We start from the raw sequence: 16328 nt of genomic DNA, 5'->3' as shown, positions 1-16328 counted from the left end.
GGCCCCATTTTACAGGTCAGAACGCTGAGGCTCAGGCAGGTGAAGGAGCCCACTCAATGCCCCGAAGCTCACTGGCAGGTGTCGGTCCTGAGACACAAACTGTCTTTTGTGTAAATCTCAATATTCCTCCGTAGTCGTGTGCCAAATGAAAAGGCAACTTTGAAATCTTAACTAGAGATCGTAAGACGTGAATTATGAAAAGTAGTAAATGGGGTTTAATGCAGCACTTAAGGTGGGGCAGAGAGAATGAGGCTCTTTTTGTCTTCATGTACTGAGCTTCCTCCGAGTGGCAGACCCAGTGAGGACACCAAAAACTACAAAGCAAAGCTGTGGCAGTCTGAACCCACTGCATCATTTGCAGGCTTTGTGCAAAATGAAAATGCGGGGCCTCTTGTTTAAAAATTACTGAGATTTGTACACCTTCGTTCAAAGCAGCACTACTCACAATAGCCAAAAGGTGGAAGCAATCCAAGAGTTCATTGATGGGTGAATGGATAAACAAAGTGTTTGTGTGTGTGTGTGTGTGTGTGTGTGTGTGTGTGTATGTGTGTGTGTGAGTGTGTATATATAGATAGATAGATAGATAGATAGATAATGGAATATTATTCAGCTTTTAAAATGAAGGGAAAAAAATTTGGGGGGCTGCACCGCATGGTTTGTGGGATCTTAGTTCCCTGACCACAGATCAAACCTGTGCTCCCTGCAGTGGACGCGTGGAGTTTTAACCCCTGAACCTCCAGGGAAGTCCTGAAATGAAGGAAATTCTGACACGTATACAACAGGGATGAACCTTGAGGACATTGTGCTAAATGAAATAAGCCAGTTACCAAAGGACAAATACTGTCTGATCCCATTTATATGCGATTTCTAAAGTAGTCAAATTCATAGAAAGTAGAATGGTGTTTGCCAGGGGCTGGGAGGAGAGAGAAATGAATGGGGAGTTACTGTTTAATGGGTACAGAGTTTCAGTTTTGCAAGATGAAAAAGTGGATGGCTGGTGTTGGTTGCACAGGAATGTGAATGTACTTAATGCCACGGAATGTATACTTAACAATGGTCAACAGGGTAAATTTTATTGTTATGCATACTTTACCACAATTTAAAAAAAAATTTTAATGTATAATGAATTTCAAGACAGTGACAGCGGAGCATTAAACTGTCTCCTTAGCACGGGGCCCTGTGTGACTGCACAGGTCACACACCTGCAAGCAGTCTAAATAGGGAAGTCTTTACCAGAAGAAAGAGAACTGTGCTACATGTGAACCGTTCAGGAAGTCCTTCATTACCTTCTCCTTTTGCATCTTTTCCTTCTCTTCTCATTTTCTTCACATTCCATTTCTGATTCCCCTTTCCCTTCTTCCTTGCCCTCACCCTGCTGTCTGTATCCAAAACCCAGGGAAAACAATGGCAAAGCTCCTAAGGAACTTACTTGCTTTGTACTTTGGTAGCATCCAAAATGCCAGAGTTGGGATTATTACTATTAGCACCAGAAGCAGAAACCCCAGAAGCAGTAGCTGCAGGCAGAAAGGACAGCTGACTCCTCCTGGAAGAAGACAGCATTCACTGGTCACTGCACAGCCTTCTTTTCCAATGATATTGAATTGTGAAATGTTCTGGAAAGGGTGATCACGACTGTCTCCCAGGTTAACCAATGTACCCTGCACCCTGAGTCCCGGCCCTGCAACTTGAGAGTTAACTTGTTAGTGAGGTTCTTAAGGTTCATACCAAGTCCATCTTCCACAAGGGGTCATATACAAGGAAGAAAAAGCAGCACAGCATTTAATAGACAGATGTTGGCTACGTTGTTAGGGTCATAAGCCTGAGAACAGCCTGGCCATTTATTGGGCAAAGGCTTTAGTCATGTCGGCATGATTTATGTCACCCAAATACGTACCATTTATTGAGTGTTAATTGTATGCAGTCATTGTGTTAAGCACTTTACATGCATTACCTCATTTTTCTCATTGGTATTACTCCCATTTTACAATTAAGTAGAGTAAGACTCAGAGAGGTTAAGTGACTTTCCTAAAGTCACACAGCTAGTGAATTGAAGGCTGTGATTTGTAGGCAAAAGCCTGACTCTGGAGCCTGACTCCAACAAGTTGCCTCACTTGTCAGAACTTACTGAACACCCAGGTGTGGGCTCTGATCTTCTGAGGATGAGGCCACATGAGGTGTTCAATGCCCAATTGTGCCTGCTACCTTTGCTAACCTAATTTTTGTTCTATCATCCTCCCTCGACCAATGTCCCTTCATAAGGCCAGATTTAAATCTAAAATTCTCAGACTCCTTAGAGTTCTGCACTGGAACATGACAGTATGGGGAGAGCCAGCCCCAGCCCTAGCCTGGGCCCCTTTCCACCCAGGCTCTGACCTGCATCCTAAGGAGCCTGACATGCATGTGGACACCCCCAGCCTGCATGGCCAAATGCCATCCCCCACTCCCCACAAACAGCTCCCTTGGTGTGGGTCCAGGAATGTTCACATCCTTACCATGGTCCACCCTTGGGAGGATGAGCCGGGAAGGAGACTTGTGCAGGCCCTGGAAGGTGGGTTCTGATCTGATTGGGTAGGGAATTCAGGTCTAGGAACCTAGAGTAAGGTATAGAAAAGTGGGGATATAGGGCCCAGATGAACAAATCCCCATGGCTTATGGGAAGCTTATGGGAAGGCACACGGCTAAGAAGCACCAGAGCGCAGTGCCTTCCAAAACACAGGGTTGGGACAGGAGCCATTCTTGCCTCAAGGGAAGGGTGGCACTGGAAGTCTAGACTCACCAAGCATTAAACAGCCAAGCAGGTGAGTACAGGTGTTGGAAGTGAATTTTAAAAATGATTTTTAAAAAAGCAAAAGAAAATCAAGAGACCCAGCAGCTTCAAGAAAGATGCAAATTCTTGGGCTTCCCTGGTGGCGCAGTGGTTGAGAGTCCGCCTGCCAATGCAGGGGACGCGGGTTCGTTCCCCGGTCCGGGAAGATCCCACATGCCGCAGAGCGGCTGGGCCCGTGGGCCATGGCCTCTGAGCCTGCGCGTCCGGAGCCTGTGCCCCACAACGGGAGAGGCCACAGCAGTGAGAGGCCCGCGTACCGAAAAAAAAAAGAAAGAAAGAAAGAAAGATGCAAATTCTAATGCGACTGCTTGGAACCTGAGCAGTGTAAAGTCAAGACAGGAAACAGGGTCAAGTCAGGAAGTCTAACTATTGATACAAGGTCCCTTCCTGCACCAGTTTCCAGGCTTTTCTTTGGTTCCTTTATGGCAGAAAGCAACCCCATCAGAACGTGTGAACCCTACAGAAGGAAAAGCATTTGGAAGCAGGTGGGCAAAGTGGGAAATGGGCGGGCAGAGGAGTAGCTGGTTTCTGGAAGTAAATCCAGATCCTTTTGAAAGAGTTCAGGTCGCCTTTACCTGTTGAGGGTATGGTGATGAGTTGACTGTATTTTGCATGGTCAAGCAATCTGTTTTTAGCTTCACACCTATACTCTTTCCCTTCTCCAGTGTTATTCTTGGTTAAGTTAAATTCAGCAGGCTCTCTTACATTCTTGGAGATAGCTGGTGATATGGCCATGTTTTTTTCAAAGAAAGTATAATTGATGGGCAGAGAGCCGTTGAATGAGATGCAGCTTAGCATTATGTATCTGTCTGTTTTTGTTTGAACAACACTGATGTTCAGCACTGGTGCAGTCACTGGATCTAGAAAAATAAAAGTGCATGTTAAACAGATAAGCAGATTGGGTTCACTCACTCAGTCCACAAACATGGATGGGAGCCCTACTCTATTCCCAGCTGTTAACCCCAAGATGAATGACACCCCTACTGAGAAGTCAAGTTGCTCACAAGAAGCTCCATCAGGAAGGATCAGTGGGTATGTGGTTAACCTCATGCCTCGTGGCATGAACCAGGTTCCAAGAAAGCCAGAGGGTGGAGGACGTCTCTTTGCTTTGAGGAATCAGAGCGCAAACTTGCCTTTCATCAGAATTCACAATTTGTTTATGGCTGATAGTATAATTTTGTCAAAGATCCAGCTCCAAGTATGTAGTTGAGAGGTGCTTTTATTCCCAATCATTGTAAGATTGTAGTGGGGTTTTTTTTAAATCAAAGAAATGTAAAAATATCATCTTTTCTAACCGTATTGTCACTTACAGAATTCGACTGTACAATTATCTTTCACTTCCTCCCGAAAGAAGGAAGTAACCCTGATAAATAGAGTCAAGGGAAATTCTTGACCAGAAATGAGTGGGTCTGGTAAGCTCTGTAAGATCATACCCTATATAATAAATTATATAGCTGGATAGTGGGAGAATCCAGCTATATAATTTATTATATAATTCATTAATAAAACTATTATAGGGAAAGGAAAGATAATTGTTGAGTATCCATCATGTGTCCGGGTCACTACCCACATTATCTTGTTTCACTTCACAACAGCACTACAGGTGGACAACTTCATGCCCATTGCACAGTTGAGCCAACTGTGATTCAGAGGCCACAGAGCTAGTAAATGGCAGAGCCAGGGCCAACTCCCAAGCATATGCGTTTGTTTTTAATAACACTGTACCAATTTAACGATTTGGCGCAGAAACAATGAATTATGTTTCATTGTTAAAGTCAAATCAAAGAAAATAATTTAGAGTCTTCTTGCTCTGTCCCCTCCCCTGAGCAGGAATCCCTGTGGCAGCATCCTTGACAGAATGGCACCCAGTGACGGTGGCCTCAAAGAGCAACTTTGTTTGGAAATAGCATCAATAGGATGTTTTTCCTATGGAACTGAAATCTACCTCCTGTAATTTTCAGGAAGGAGGAATTGAAACATTCATGAAGAAGCAGAGAGCATGGACTTGTCTCTGAGATAAGATGATTCAAACTAGAAGTACACTTCCCTGAGAGTTTGTAAAAGGACAGCATCACAGTGATCAAGGGAAGGGAGTGGTGACTCTTCAATAAATTAGTTATATTTTTTAAATTAAAGGAGTCCTTTAATGGGACTTCCCTGGTGGCACATTGGTTAAGAATCCGCCTGCCAATGCAGGGGACAAGCGTTCAAGCCCTGGTCCTGGAAGATCCCACGTGCCGTGGAGCAACTAAGCCCGTGCGCCACAACCACTGAGCCTGCACTCTAGAGCCCACAAGCCACAACTACTGAGCCTGCGTGCCACAACTACTGAAGCCTGTGCACTCTAGGGCCAGCGTGCTGCAACTACTGAAGCCCACATGCCTAGAGCCCGTGCTCTGCAACAAGAGAAGCCACAGCAATGAGAAGCCTGCATGCTGCAACAAAGACCCAGTGCAGCCGAAAATCAATCAATCAGTCAATCAATCAAGGGGTCCTTTAAGGCTCATTCAGTTGCCACCTTCCCCAGAAAACTTTTCCTTAGTCCTCCAGGCGGAACTTCTCCCTCTTCCTCTGCCTCCTGTAGCACTTGGTCCCATCCTCTTAATAACTTTTCTACCTCTTATTACATGATCCACTTGGATGTCTCCTGGTCACCTCAAACATAACCTGTTTGAAACTGAACTCTAGTTAATCTGCTAGTTAATGAATCAATTCGTAGGTAGATAAACATATGTTAAAATCCTGTTCTTTTTAAAAATGTTTTTATTCAATCACTCATTTATTTTCATTGTGCTAAGAACAGTTAACATGAGATCTACCTCTTAAAGGAAGTGCACAGTACAGCACTGTTAACTATAGTCTGTAGTTATCTATAGTTATCTATAGTCACAGATCTCTAGAACGTACTCATCTTGCATAACCAAAACTTTATACCCATTGAACAATTAACTTCCATTTTTGCCCATCTCAGTAAATGACACCACTCCTCGTCAGCTGATCACACTTGACATCTGGAAGTCATTCTTGATTCCTTCCTCACCTTTACTACCTGTGATTCCAAATCTAATCAATCAGCAAGTCCTGTTGTTTCTTTCTCCAAAATATATTTTGAATCCATCCACTTCTCTCCATCTCCACCATTGTGTGTCTCCTGGACGACAGCAAAAGCCTCCCAGCCGATCCCCAACCTCTACCCTTGCCGTGCCCCACCCAGGATGAATTAACATTGAAGGTGAGAAATTGGGCCTGATAAATAGGCCTGACTTGGCTCCCCCTCCCTTTCCAGTCTCACCTGGGGTCACACTCCCCTCATCAGACCTCCAGCCATACCAGTGCCTTATTAGGTCCTTCCCAACAGCCAAGTTCTTTCCTAAGTTGGAGCCCCTGGCACAGGTTATTGTCCCTTGACAAGAGCCCTTTTTCCCTGTCTCTTCACATAGCTAACCCCTTCTCATCCTTCAGTGCTCTTCTTAAATGCCATCCCTGTAGAAAGGCCTTCCCTAACTACCCTATCTAAGGAGGTCACTCCCCCGACCTCTCTCCATCACTGTGCCAGTTTCTTTTTCTTTATAACAATCCACACAGTTTGTGATTATGAATTTATTTGCTTGGGTACTTGGGTTTTATGCCTCCCCAAATAGACTGTAAGCTCCACCAAGGCAGGAACTAATATATATCCAGGGCTCGGCACATCAGGGATATCATTAAATATTTGATGAGTGAATCAGTGATTCATGAATTTGTGTTCACGGCTCACACCCCTTACTGGGTTGGAGACAAGATCCTGTCTTAGGCATCATCAAAACCCTGGCAACATCCAGCACAATTACTTGCATGGGGTCAGCATTCAGTAGGTATTTATTAATCTGACCCAAATGAAGATGATACAGGTTTGTTTTTTTTTTTTGCGGTATGTGGGCCTCTCACTGTTGTGGCCTCTCCCGTTGTGGAGCACAGGCTCCGGACTGGCAGGCCCAGCGGCCATGGCTCACGGGCTTAGTTGCTCCGCGGCATGTGGGATCTTCCCGGACCAGGGCACGAACCCGTGTCTCCTGCATCGGCAGGCGGATTCTCAACCACTGCGCCACCAGGGAAGCCCGATACAGGTTTTTATAATCTATTTTAAAAGTTCTACAGGATGGTGCAATTACTGTAACACATTGCAAGAAACTTGTGCATTTGCTCTGAAGGCGGGATGTGGGAAGATTGTATACATATCTGTGGGATGGAAGCTCAGGAAATGAAGACTTGGGGTTTTTTAAATCAATTGATTTAAGGCTTCAGCCTTGCGCAGGAAGCTAGTGGTACACAGGTTCCCTGATGCCTATTCTGTTACTCTTTCTGCAAAACCAGGCTGCCCAGTCCAGCAGGAATCTGACCGCCAGAGAATATTATCAGCCAGGGTACTGCCCTCACATCATCCACTACATCCCAGACCATGTTTGCATGGTCTTCTTCTTTTTACATTTCATTTACAGTTATGGCTTCCATTGAGTTTGTGTTCAAATTTGTCCTAAGATGGTTGGCTCTAATCCAGAGCCCACAGTATCCCTTCAAGTCTTAATGCAGAAATTTGTATCTGTAACATGTCTCAGGGAAAGTATCCACTGCTATCATTAGATTGTTAAAATGGTTATAACCTAAAAAGCTGAGAATCTTTGACCTAGAGCAGAGGTGTCCAATGGAACTTTCTGTGATGATGGAAATGTTCTGTGTCTGTGTTGTCTAATACAGCAGCCACCCCACATCTGTGGCTCTTGAGCACTTGAAATGTGACTAATGAGACTGAGGAGATGAATTTTTTAACTTAAGGTAATTTTAATTAACTTGAATTTAAACTTAAATAAAACGTGTGGTAGTGGCTACCATAATGGAGAGCACAGACCCAGAGAATCACTCAAAGATTCAATCAGTAAGTCAGGGCTCCTCTGTTTGGAAGACTCCAAGTACATGTATTACCTGGAAACACTCTCTCCCTTTCCCAGGAGTCCACTATCAAGGTCACCTTCATGGATGAGGCCATTCATGCTAGGTTGTGAAAGGCTTGGGGTGGGAAGATGCGAGAGAAAAATATAAAAGTAATAAAATGTGGCTGGGGAGTTCCCTGGTGGCCTAGTGGTTAGGATCCCGGGCTTTCACTTCCGTGGCCCAGGTTCAATCCCTGGTTGGGGAACTGAGATCCTGCAAGCTGAGTGTCGTAGCCAAAAAAATGCAGTTGGGCAGGAAGAGTGCAGGCTGATGGCCATTGCAAAGGGAAGAAGGCGGGAAAAGCCTGCGGCTCTGGAGACCCTTGCCACAGGGTCCAACATTGATTCTAAGACTTCTTATTTGAATCTTAAAAGAAAAAGTCTTTTTTTTTACCTACACAATGAGAATCGTAGAGTAAAGCATCTAGAAAAGATCTCAACAACTTTTCAAATTGTTGATGTAAGACTTTTTGTCTTGGGCCATCAGCATATTCTTATTTGAAACAGCCAAAAGTATTTGGAGAGAAAGTGACATGGAATTATTAAGAAAAAAGATCTCAGTGACATACTTGCCAGGCTCTTGAGGGAGTGTTAACAAGCAGAACAGAGAGCCCATCCTAGAACAGGAAAGAATCCCTCCAAATCACAGGGCCGCCGAGTAACAAGCACCCTACTTACCAACAAATGTGAAGTTGAACTCACGACTGTATTTTGAGCAGTTAGAAACTTGGGCTTTGCATTTGTAGGGGCCCAAGTCACGGGCTTCTGAGATTGTTAGGTTAAAAGTCATGGGTCCATTCTGGATGCCCAGGCATTTCTCACCCCGAAACAAAAAATAGGTGATCCGCAGTGATTTGTTCTGGTTGAAACAAGATAGAGATACATTCTGACCCCTCATGACTGCATCCATTTGTGAGTTCAAATTTGGAGAAGGGAATTCTGGAAAGCAAAATAACACAAGAGAAAGTCCTTGTTAACATCCATCAATAATAACTTGGTGGTTGTCTACCCACATTTTGTGGGTCAAGGTGGTGGAGACCCTCTGTTCCTGGTGAACTTTCCAAAGGTAGGGCACATTTCTTGCCTGCACAGCCAGGCTGGACAGTGTGTGAGGAAGCCCCAGTGCCTACAGAGGCCTCTCCCAGTGAGACGGGCAGCCTTACCAAGCTCTTTTGTGCTGGCTAGGAACTGACTGGTCACCAGTACCAGACAAGGCCACTCTGTGACCATATCAGAGCAAGACAAAGACACGGTGACTCCATAATCATGTCTGAACACAGATGAAGACACGAACATGGTCCAAAACACAAAAATGGCCAAGTATCCCTCTAAACTTAACAATATGATTGACTGCTGCTTCTTTATCAGTCAGAGCTTTTGCCTTGCACTGCTCTTCTTATCTTTTAGATAAGAATTATTAAGATTCCCAACCATATCATTATTTCCACTTCCTAAAAGAATCCAATTCAGAGTAAAGCCTGCTGCCTTGAATCTTCCTCCAAGTTACCTAACGCAGATCTTACTGTAAGATGCTCTCTTGCTTACTCCATGATATGCATTTTCTCTTAAAACTCAACTTGGTTCAACTACACGTGTGTCCCTGGTGATCTTTGGCTAGAGGACGTTAATAGTTTGTACCTCTAAAAGATAAGGACTCTGGTAAAAATAACAATACCATTATCACACCTAAAAATTAACAATATTTTAAAAGTATCATCAGATATCTAGTTAGTGTTCTAATTCCCCCAATTATCTGATTTTTCTTTCAGGATCCATAATGGCCTATTGTAGTTAGTTGCTAATGTTTCTTATGACTTTTTTCATCTGTAGACCTTTCTGTCTCTTTTCTTTCCCCCTGCACTTTGTTTTTTTAAAATAAATTTACTTATTTTTGGCTGCATTGGGTCTTTGTTGCTGCGTGCGGGCTTTCTCTAGTTGCGGTGAACAGGGCTACTCTTCGTTGTGGTGCACGGGCTTCTCATTGTGGTGGCTTCTCTTGTTGTGGAGTATGGGCTGTAGGTGCACGCGCTTCATTAGTTATGCATGGGCTCAGTAGTTGTGGCTCGCGGGTTCTAGAGTGCAGGCTCAGTAGTTGTGGTGCACAGGCCTAGCTGCTCCGTGGCATGTGGGATCTTCCCAGACCAGGGCTCAAACCCATGTCCCCTGCATTGGCAGGCAGATTCTTAACCACTGCACCACCAGGGATGCCCTTTATTTGTTGAAGATAGCAAGTTGTTTGCTCTGAAGTGTATTCCATGGTCTGGATTTCATTAATTACATTCCCATGCTGTCCTTTCCATATTCTTCTGTTTCCTGTCAGAGGCTTGATGAAATTCAGATTCGATTTTATTTAGCAAGAATGCAGCATAGGGGGTAGAGTGTACTTCCATTAGGAGACACAGAATGTCTGGCTATCTCTCTTTTTGTTTGTTAGCAGACTTGGATGATAATTATCCAGAAAGCATTATTTCGTTAGAGGTTGCAGAATGGTGATATACCAATTCTATTTTTCCTTCTTCATTTATCACCCATAATTATCTGAAGAGAAGCACCCATGTCAACTCTTTGGTTACACTGAGGTACAGTTTGCATAGAAAAGGGAGGATAAGGGACCCTGGTCGTCCAGTGGTTAAGATTCTGTGCTTCCAACGCAGGGGATGCGGGTTCGATCCCTGGTCAGGGAACTAAGATCCCACATCCCGCGGCCAAAAAGAAGAAGAAAGAAAAGGGAGGATAAATGCTTGGTTCTCTTTTGTTACTGATCAATTTTGAAAATAATGAGTTGGTTTCCTAGCATCTTGTAACAGTGAGATATTTCCCTTTATTGTTATTATTTTTTAAGAATCATTATGAACTCATAGATTTAAATGTATTTGATGTGTCTCAACCCACAACCCATTACAATTATTTTATTCTTATTGTCTCTTTTTTTTTTTTTTTTTGGCTATAGGGAGCATCTCCAAACTGCCTTCTGGATCTTTTTGCCACAATCCCAGTAGTCTCTGATTGCTTGTATGCTTGAATTTTATTATTTAAAAATGTCAAGGGAAGAAATAACCCTCATCAGAAAATCTAATGTAAAAAAAATAAAAGATTATAAAAGAATTAAGAGGAATATAAGGGACTCCCCTGGTGGCGCAGTGGTTAAGAATCCGCCTGCGAATGCAGGGGACACGGGTTTGAGCCCTGGTCCGGGAAGATCCTACATGCTGCGGAGCAACTAAGGCCGTGCGCCACAACTACTTAGCCTGTGCTCTAGAGCCCACGAGCCTGCGCGCCTAGAGCCTGTGCTCCACAACAGTAGAAGCCTCTGCAATGAGAAGCCCACACACCGCAACGAAGAGTAGCCCCCACTTGCCGCAACTAGAGAAAGCCCACATGCAGCAATAAAGACCCGACTCTGCCCAAAATAAATAAATTTATTTTAATTTAATTTTTTTTAACAGGAGAAAAGCATGCACATTTAATGTAAGTTCACATTAAAAAGCATACACATTTTTTAATGTAAGTTTGGGTGATGCCGGAGCCCTCCTAAGGAAATGAAGACCTGGAGAAGAGGCAAAACCTGAATGCTTTATGTGCTGGGTCGGACGAAGCAGCAATGTGGAAAGGTAACTAGAGTCCGTGGGAGGCTAAAGGAGGAGGAAAAATGCTTTAACAAGGTCTGCTTGTGCAGAATTCTCTCGGCCTGGACTTCCCATCCTGAGGATAAGATCGTCCATGTGGGGTGATTCCCTGGTTTCAGAAAGAGGTGCCCTCTTGCCCTGCTGCTTTGTGAGGGTTGTTGGCTGGAGGTGATCATGGCCAGAGTGCATCTTTCAGGGTGTGTACCCCCACCCTCCATTCCCCCTAACACCCCCCACCAGGAAGAGTCACAGCTGTGAACTGCTCCATGCCTCATTGAACCAATTTCTCAGCCCTGAGAATAGGTCAGTTTTTGTTTGTTTGTTTGTTTGTTGGGGTTTTTTTGCTGTATGCGGGCCTCTCACTGTTGTGGCCTCTCCCTTTGCGGAGCACAGGCTCTGGACGCACAGGCTCAGCGGCCATGGCTCACGGGCCCAGCCACTCCGCGGCATGTGGGATCTTCCCGGACCGGGGCACGAACCCGTGTCCCCTGCATCGGCAGGCGGACTCTCAACCTCTGCGCCACCAGGGAAGCCCAATAGGTCAGTTTTGTTAAGCAGCTGTGTCTCATTTTAGGAGGCGGTGTTGGGGGTGGGGTCCCGCCAAAGTGAGGGCTTTGTACGGGCAAAGCCATCAGCGTTTAATGGGAGGTACTTCTGTAGAAACAAAGGAAAAGCCAACTGTCCAGCCTGGTCTGAGTCCAGAGGGTGGTCAGCTGGGGGGACTTCCAGGAGGGTGGTCTCCATGCCTCCCTGGATGGGAAAGGGGCAAGGGCAGGTGGTGGCAGTTCTGCTGCTTTTCCTGGGCCACAGTTGGAATGTGACCGTGGCGTCGGGTGAACTCTGAGCAGCCCCCACCCCGGCATCACCGAGGTTGTCCACATGTAATCTGTGTGATTTTTCTGAAGTTTATACTAAGTCGTCAAGCTTCAGCTTGTAGGGACGTTTTCATTTTTCGTGATTCCAAGTCAAGGGTAGGAGAGAAATTGGAAATGTTAACTGCTGACAACGAGACATGGCCTTTTGACACCCCACAGGGTGTGCTGTACTTTTACTGAAACAGAGTTCTCTCCCTACAATCACCCCCGTTCTTAATAGAGATAATTGAAGATTAATTTGTTTGCAAAATCAGTCTGGTCTCATTAAACTTGGCCTGATTATTGATATCAGTGCAGCAAGAGTAGATTGAACATGTAGGTCTTTTAAGTCTGCTTTGCTGGAACTTTTATAAGGAATTCCAGATTAGACTTTTAATAGCCTCTCGAGGCTAAGAAGCCAAGTTAGCAACTTGTCACCAGACTGTACCTTCAGTACCCATGAATTTGGGTGAATTCCTCTCTTCTTGATGTCCCCAAGACATCCTGAGACCCCTGGACCTGCTAAGAAGTGACCTTTACTCACTTGTGAGTAAAAAAAAAAAAAGGAATATAGGGAAATGTTTTTTATATCACCTGCTTGGAAAAAGTCTTCCAAGTAAGACACACGAAATAGGAGCCATAAAGACTGAAAAAAATAACTATCCTAAAACTTTAAATTCCTCTATGGCAAAATTAAGAGAAGTAAAAGGCTAGAAGAAAATACTTAAAACATAAACAAAAGCATAGTATTCTTTTAATATACATAAACCAACAGCAAATTAATAAGAAAAAGACAAATAAATGGGCAAATAATCTGAATAGGTAATTCCCAAAAGAAGAAATAGTGCTGGGGTTGAGGGATGGCTTGGATGGAGGAGGGGTTTAAACCCCTCAAAAATGCCAAAACCTCCCTCCTTCTCTTTGATCTGGACAATTAATATTTTCTCAGCCTTATGTAAGCTCAGCTTCAAGATGAGACCTTGCCTCTTTCCAACCAGATAGCCATCCCTAAATGTCCTTTATATGGGTGTACTAGAGCTTTCACAGTCAACAAACATGAAAAAGAAGCTCAACTTTATGAGTGATGAGGCAACCACGAATTAAAACAACATGGAGGGCTTCCCTGGTAGCGCAGTGGTTAAGAATCTGCCTGCCAGTGCAAGGGACACGGGTTTGAGCCCTGGCCCAGGAATATCCCACATGCTGTGGCACAACTAAGCCCGTGCACCACAACTATTGAGCCTGTGCTCTAGAGCCTGCAAGCTGCAACTACTGAGCCCACGTGCTACAACTTCTGAAGCCCACATGCCTAGAACCCATGCTCCACAACCAGAGAAGCCATGACAATGAGAAGCCCACACACCTCAAGGAAGAGTAGCCCCCACTCACCGCAACTAGAGAAAGCTCGCACACAGCAACGAAGACCCAACACAGCCAAAAATAATTAAATGAATTAATTTTTTAAACAACATGGAGATACTATTTTGTACTCATCAGAGTGACACAGATTTAAAAACTGACTGTATCCACTGTTTGAGAGGGTGGGAAACTCACACTTAACCATGTGCGTGGTCAGTGTTGGTCACCATGCACCAGTTCAGCGTGGGGGGAGGGCAACCTAGCAGTATCTGTAACAGTTCAAATGGACATGCCCTTGGACCCAGCCACTTCACTTCTAGGATTTTATCCTACATGAGCTCTCACACACTCATGTGTCCACAAAGCATGTTGTGTACCATGATGTTTACTGCAGTATTGTTTCTATTACAAAGGAAAATAATGGAACAACCAGTAAGGGGATGATGGTTCAATGAATTATGGCCGTGGGACTTCCCTGGTGGCGCAGTGGCTAAGACTCCGCACTTCCAGTGCAGGGGGCCCGGGTTCGATCCCTGCTCAGGGAAGTAGATCACATGCGTGCCGCAGCTAAGAGTTCGCATGCCACAACTGAGGAGCCCGCAAGCTGCAACTAAGACCTGGCACAACCTAATTAATTAATTACTTTAAAAGATATTAAAGGGCTTCCCTGGTGGCTCAGTGGTTGAGAATCTGCCTGGCAATGCAGGGGACACGGGTTTGAGCCCTGGTCTGGGAAGATCCCACATGCCACGGAGCAACTTAAGCCCGTGAGCCACAACTACTGAATCTGCACGTCTGGAGCCTGTGCTCCACAAAGGGAGAGGCCCGTGCACCGCGATGAAGAGTGGCCCCCGCTCGCTGCAACTGGAGAAAGCCCTTGCACAGAAACAAAGACCCAACACAGCCAAAAATAAATAAATAATTTTTTTTAAAAAAAGGTTTAAATGAGATATTAAAAATTGTCTTTAAAAAATGAATTATGGCTGAGTCCTATTATGAATTGCCATGCAGCTGTTGAAAAGAAAGGAACTAAATCTACACATTCCTCTAAGAAAGATGTCTGGGATATATTGTTAATTTTAAAAAGGACAGGTCACAGAAGAGTTTGTTTACTATGATATTGAAACAAAAGACTTAATAGTTGTTGCTTCTGGAAGTGGAGAGGGATTGAGGGGATATAACAGAACTTTCACATTTTATAGTATAGTAACAACAACGACCTGAGCTAGCATTTGTTGATGGTTCCTCATACACTCGGCTCTGTGCTGAGGCACATGGCTTGGCTCTGTGCTGAGGCACATGTTTTGTCTCAGTCCTCACAACAACCCTCCCAGGGAAGTGCTTTTATTTTCCCCACTTCACAGAGGTTAGAAATTAAGCTTTAAGTGGTTTCCTCGTGCACACAGGCTGCCAGCTGGAAAACGGTAGAACCAGGACCACTAGGACCACAACAGCCTAGCTCTATGGTGATAAACTGCCTCCCAGGATACATTTTTAGTGTTGCTTGACTTGTTACAACAATTGTGTGATGATTTTTCTAATTAAAAAACAACAGAGAAAGAAGGAACCATTTCATTGTAAAAAAAAAAAAAAATCTCAATATTTTATCTCTGAGTCTCAGGAAAGATTCTCCAACTCCCTTGCTAAAATCACTTCATTTTAAACAGTAGGTCATGGAAACGACTCTCCCTTTGGTTGTTCATCAGAAAGCACTGAAACACCTGTTCATGAATGTTCATGATTTAATACTGACAGTCTCACCGTTTAGGTGAAAACAGATTTAGTACAAGAGAGAAGTAAATGAAACTTACCATTTGTTTTTCTCATTCTTTCACAATGCAGTGCAGCCTTCTGAACTGAAAGAGAGAAAAGGAACATGAGAAAACTCTTTTTCCACATGTTGTTCTGGTTTGGAGATTCAAGCTTCAAAATGGTAAGTGAGCCTTATACTTGACAGCAGGAAAAATGCCCCCAAAGAACAGTCTGTTCAAATGGCCCCCACGTCCTCCTAAATGAAATCGGGGAGGAGGGCAGAGGAGGCTTGGTGGCCTCCGGGGTTGGTGAGTCACATAGAGAACTTCCTCCTTTTTGACCAAGTTAAAGAAATGGGAGTTGCGTGGACAAGCCTGGCATAAGATGACTGGTTGATGTGACCCTGTGCTCCTCTGTGAGCTCTTGTAGGCAGAGAGATGTGACAGGTTGCCTCTAATTCAGGCTGGCAGGGAAGCTGGACAGTGGGAAAAAGAAAAAGTATTGTATTTATGCAAACCCACCCAATCGTCTCTTTCTAGATATGGCCTGTGTCCAAAGGAATTTAGTGGAAGTTTGGTTTAGTCTTGGGAAGCAATATTGACTGTGTAGAGAGACACAGAGAAACATGGCAGCAGAAATGCCTGATTGTGTTCATTGCTGGCTTCTAGGCCCCACTCCAGGCTTACTGGGGATGAAACCTGGGACTCTGAATTTTCACAAGGGCCCAAACAGTCTCAGAGTCTCTAAGTTACAACCCTGAAGTGGCTAGTGATTCACTTCTCCGCAATCCAGAATTCTCCTGACTCTGCGAAGTGGATGCAGAAGTGGATGCATGGTTTTGCTGTCCCCAGCCTGAAGTGGGGAGTGGGAAGGGGTGAGGGGTTCCCGAGTGGTGGGAGCTGTGATCAGGCTGGGCCACTTGGGTTACTGGTTCTTTTCTTTT

At 44.5% G+C, this 16328-nt stretch overlaps 2 protein-coding genes across 4 annotated transcripts in view; one reads left to right on the top strand and one right to left on the bottom strand.

The window, feature by feature from the left end:
* POLG2 (DNA polymerase gamma 2, accessory subunit) overlaps positions 1-11200 on the top strand; it is a 44131-nt gene extending 32931 nt beyond the window's left edge. The window contains exon 10 of one of the 2 annotated variants that reach the window (XM_067022214.1): positions 10745-11200. The gene's annotated coding sequence lies outside the window, so the exon portion shown is untranslated. Of the gene's footprint in view, positions 1-4788; positions 4816-10744 lie in introns of those variants that run through there. The other variant, XM_067022217.1, reaches the window with a different exon arrangement.
* MILR1 (mast cell immunoglobulin like receptor 1) overlaps positions 1-15652 on the bottom strand; it is a 28319-nt gene extending 12667 nt beyond the window's left edge. The window contains exons 1-4 of one of the 2 annotated variants that reach the window (XM_059046997.2): positions 15445-15652; positions 8473-8733; positions 3403-3687; positions 1430-1543 (exon numbers count right to left, since the gene is read on the bottom strand). In XM_059046997.2, coding sequence (XP_058902980.1) covers positions 1430-1543; positions 3403-3687; positions 8473-8733; positions 15445-15532 — 748 coding nt within the window. In that variant the 5' untranslated portion in view covers positions 15533-15652. The remainder of the gene's footprint in view (positions 1-1429; positions 1544-3402; positions 3688-8472; positions 8734-15444) is intronic. The other variant, XM_067022218.1, reaches the window with a different exon arrangement.
* Between the last annotated feature and the right edge of the window lie 676 nt (positions 15653-16328).

The sequence above is a fragment of the Kogia breviceps genome, chromosome 19, assembly GCF_026419965.1.
Source record: "Kogia breviceps isolate mKogBre1 chromosome 19, mKogBre1 haplotype 1, whole genome shotgun sequence".
In the NCBI taxonomy this organism is placed as follows: domain Eukaryota; kingdom Metazoa; phylum Chordata; class Mammalia; order Artiodactyla; family Physeteridae; genus Kogia; species Kogia breviceps.
This window is presented reverse-complemented; position numbering and strand designations above follow the sequence as displayed.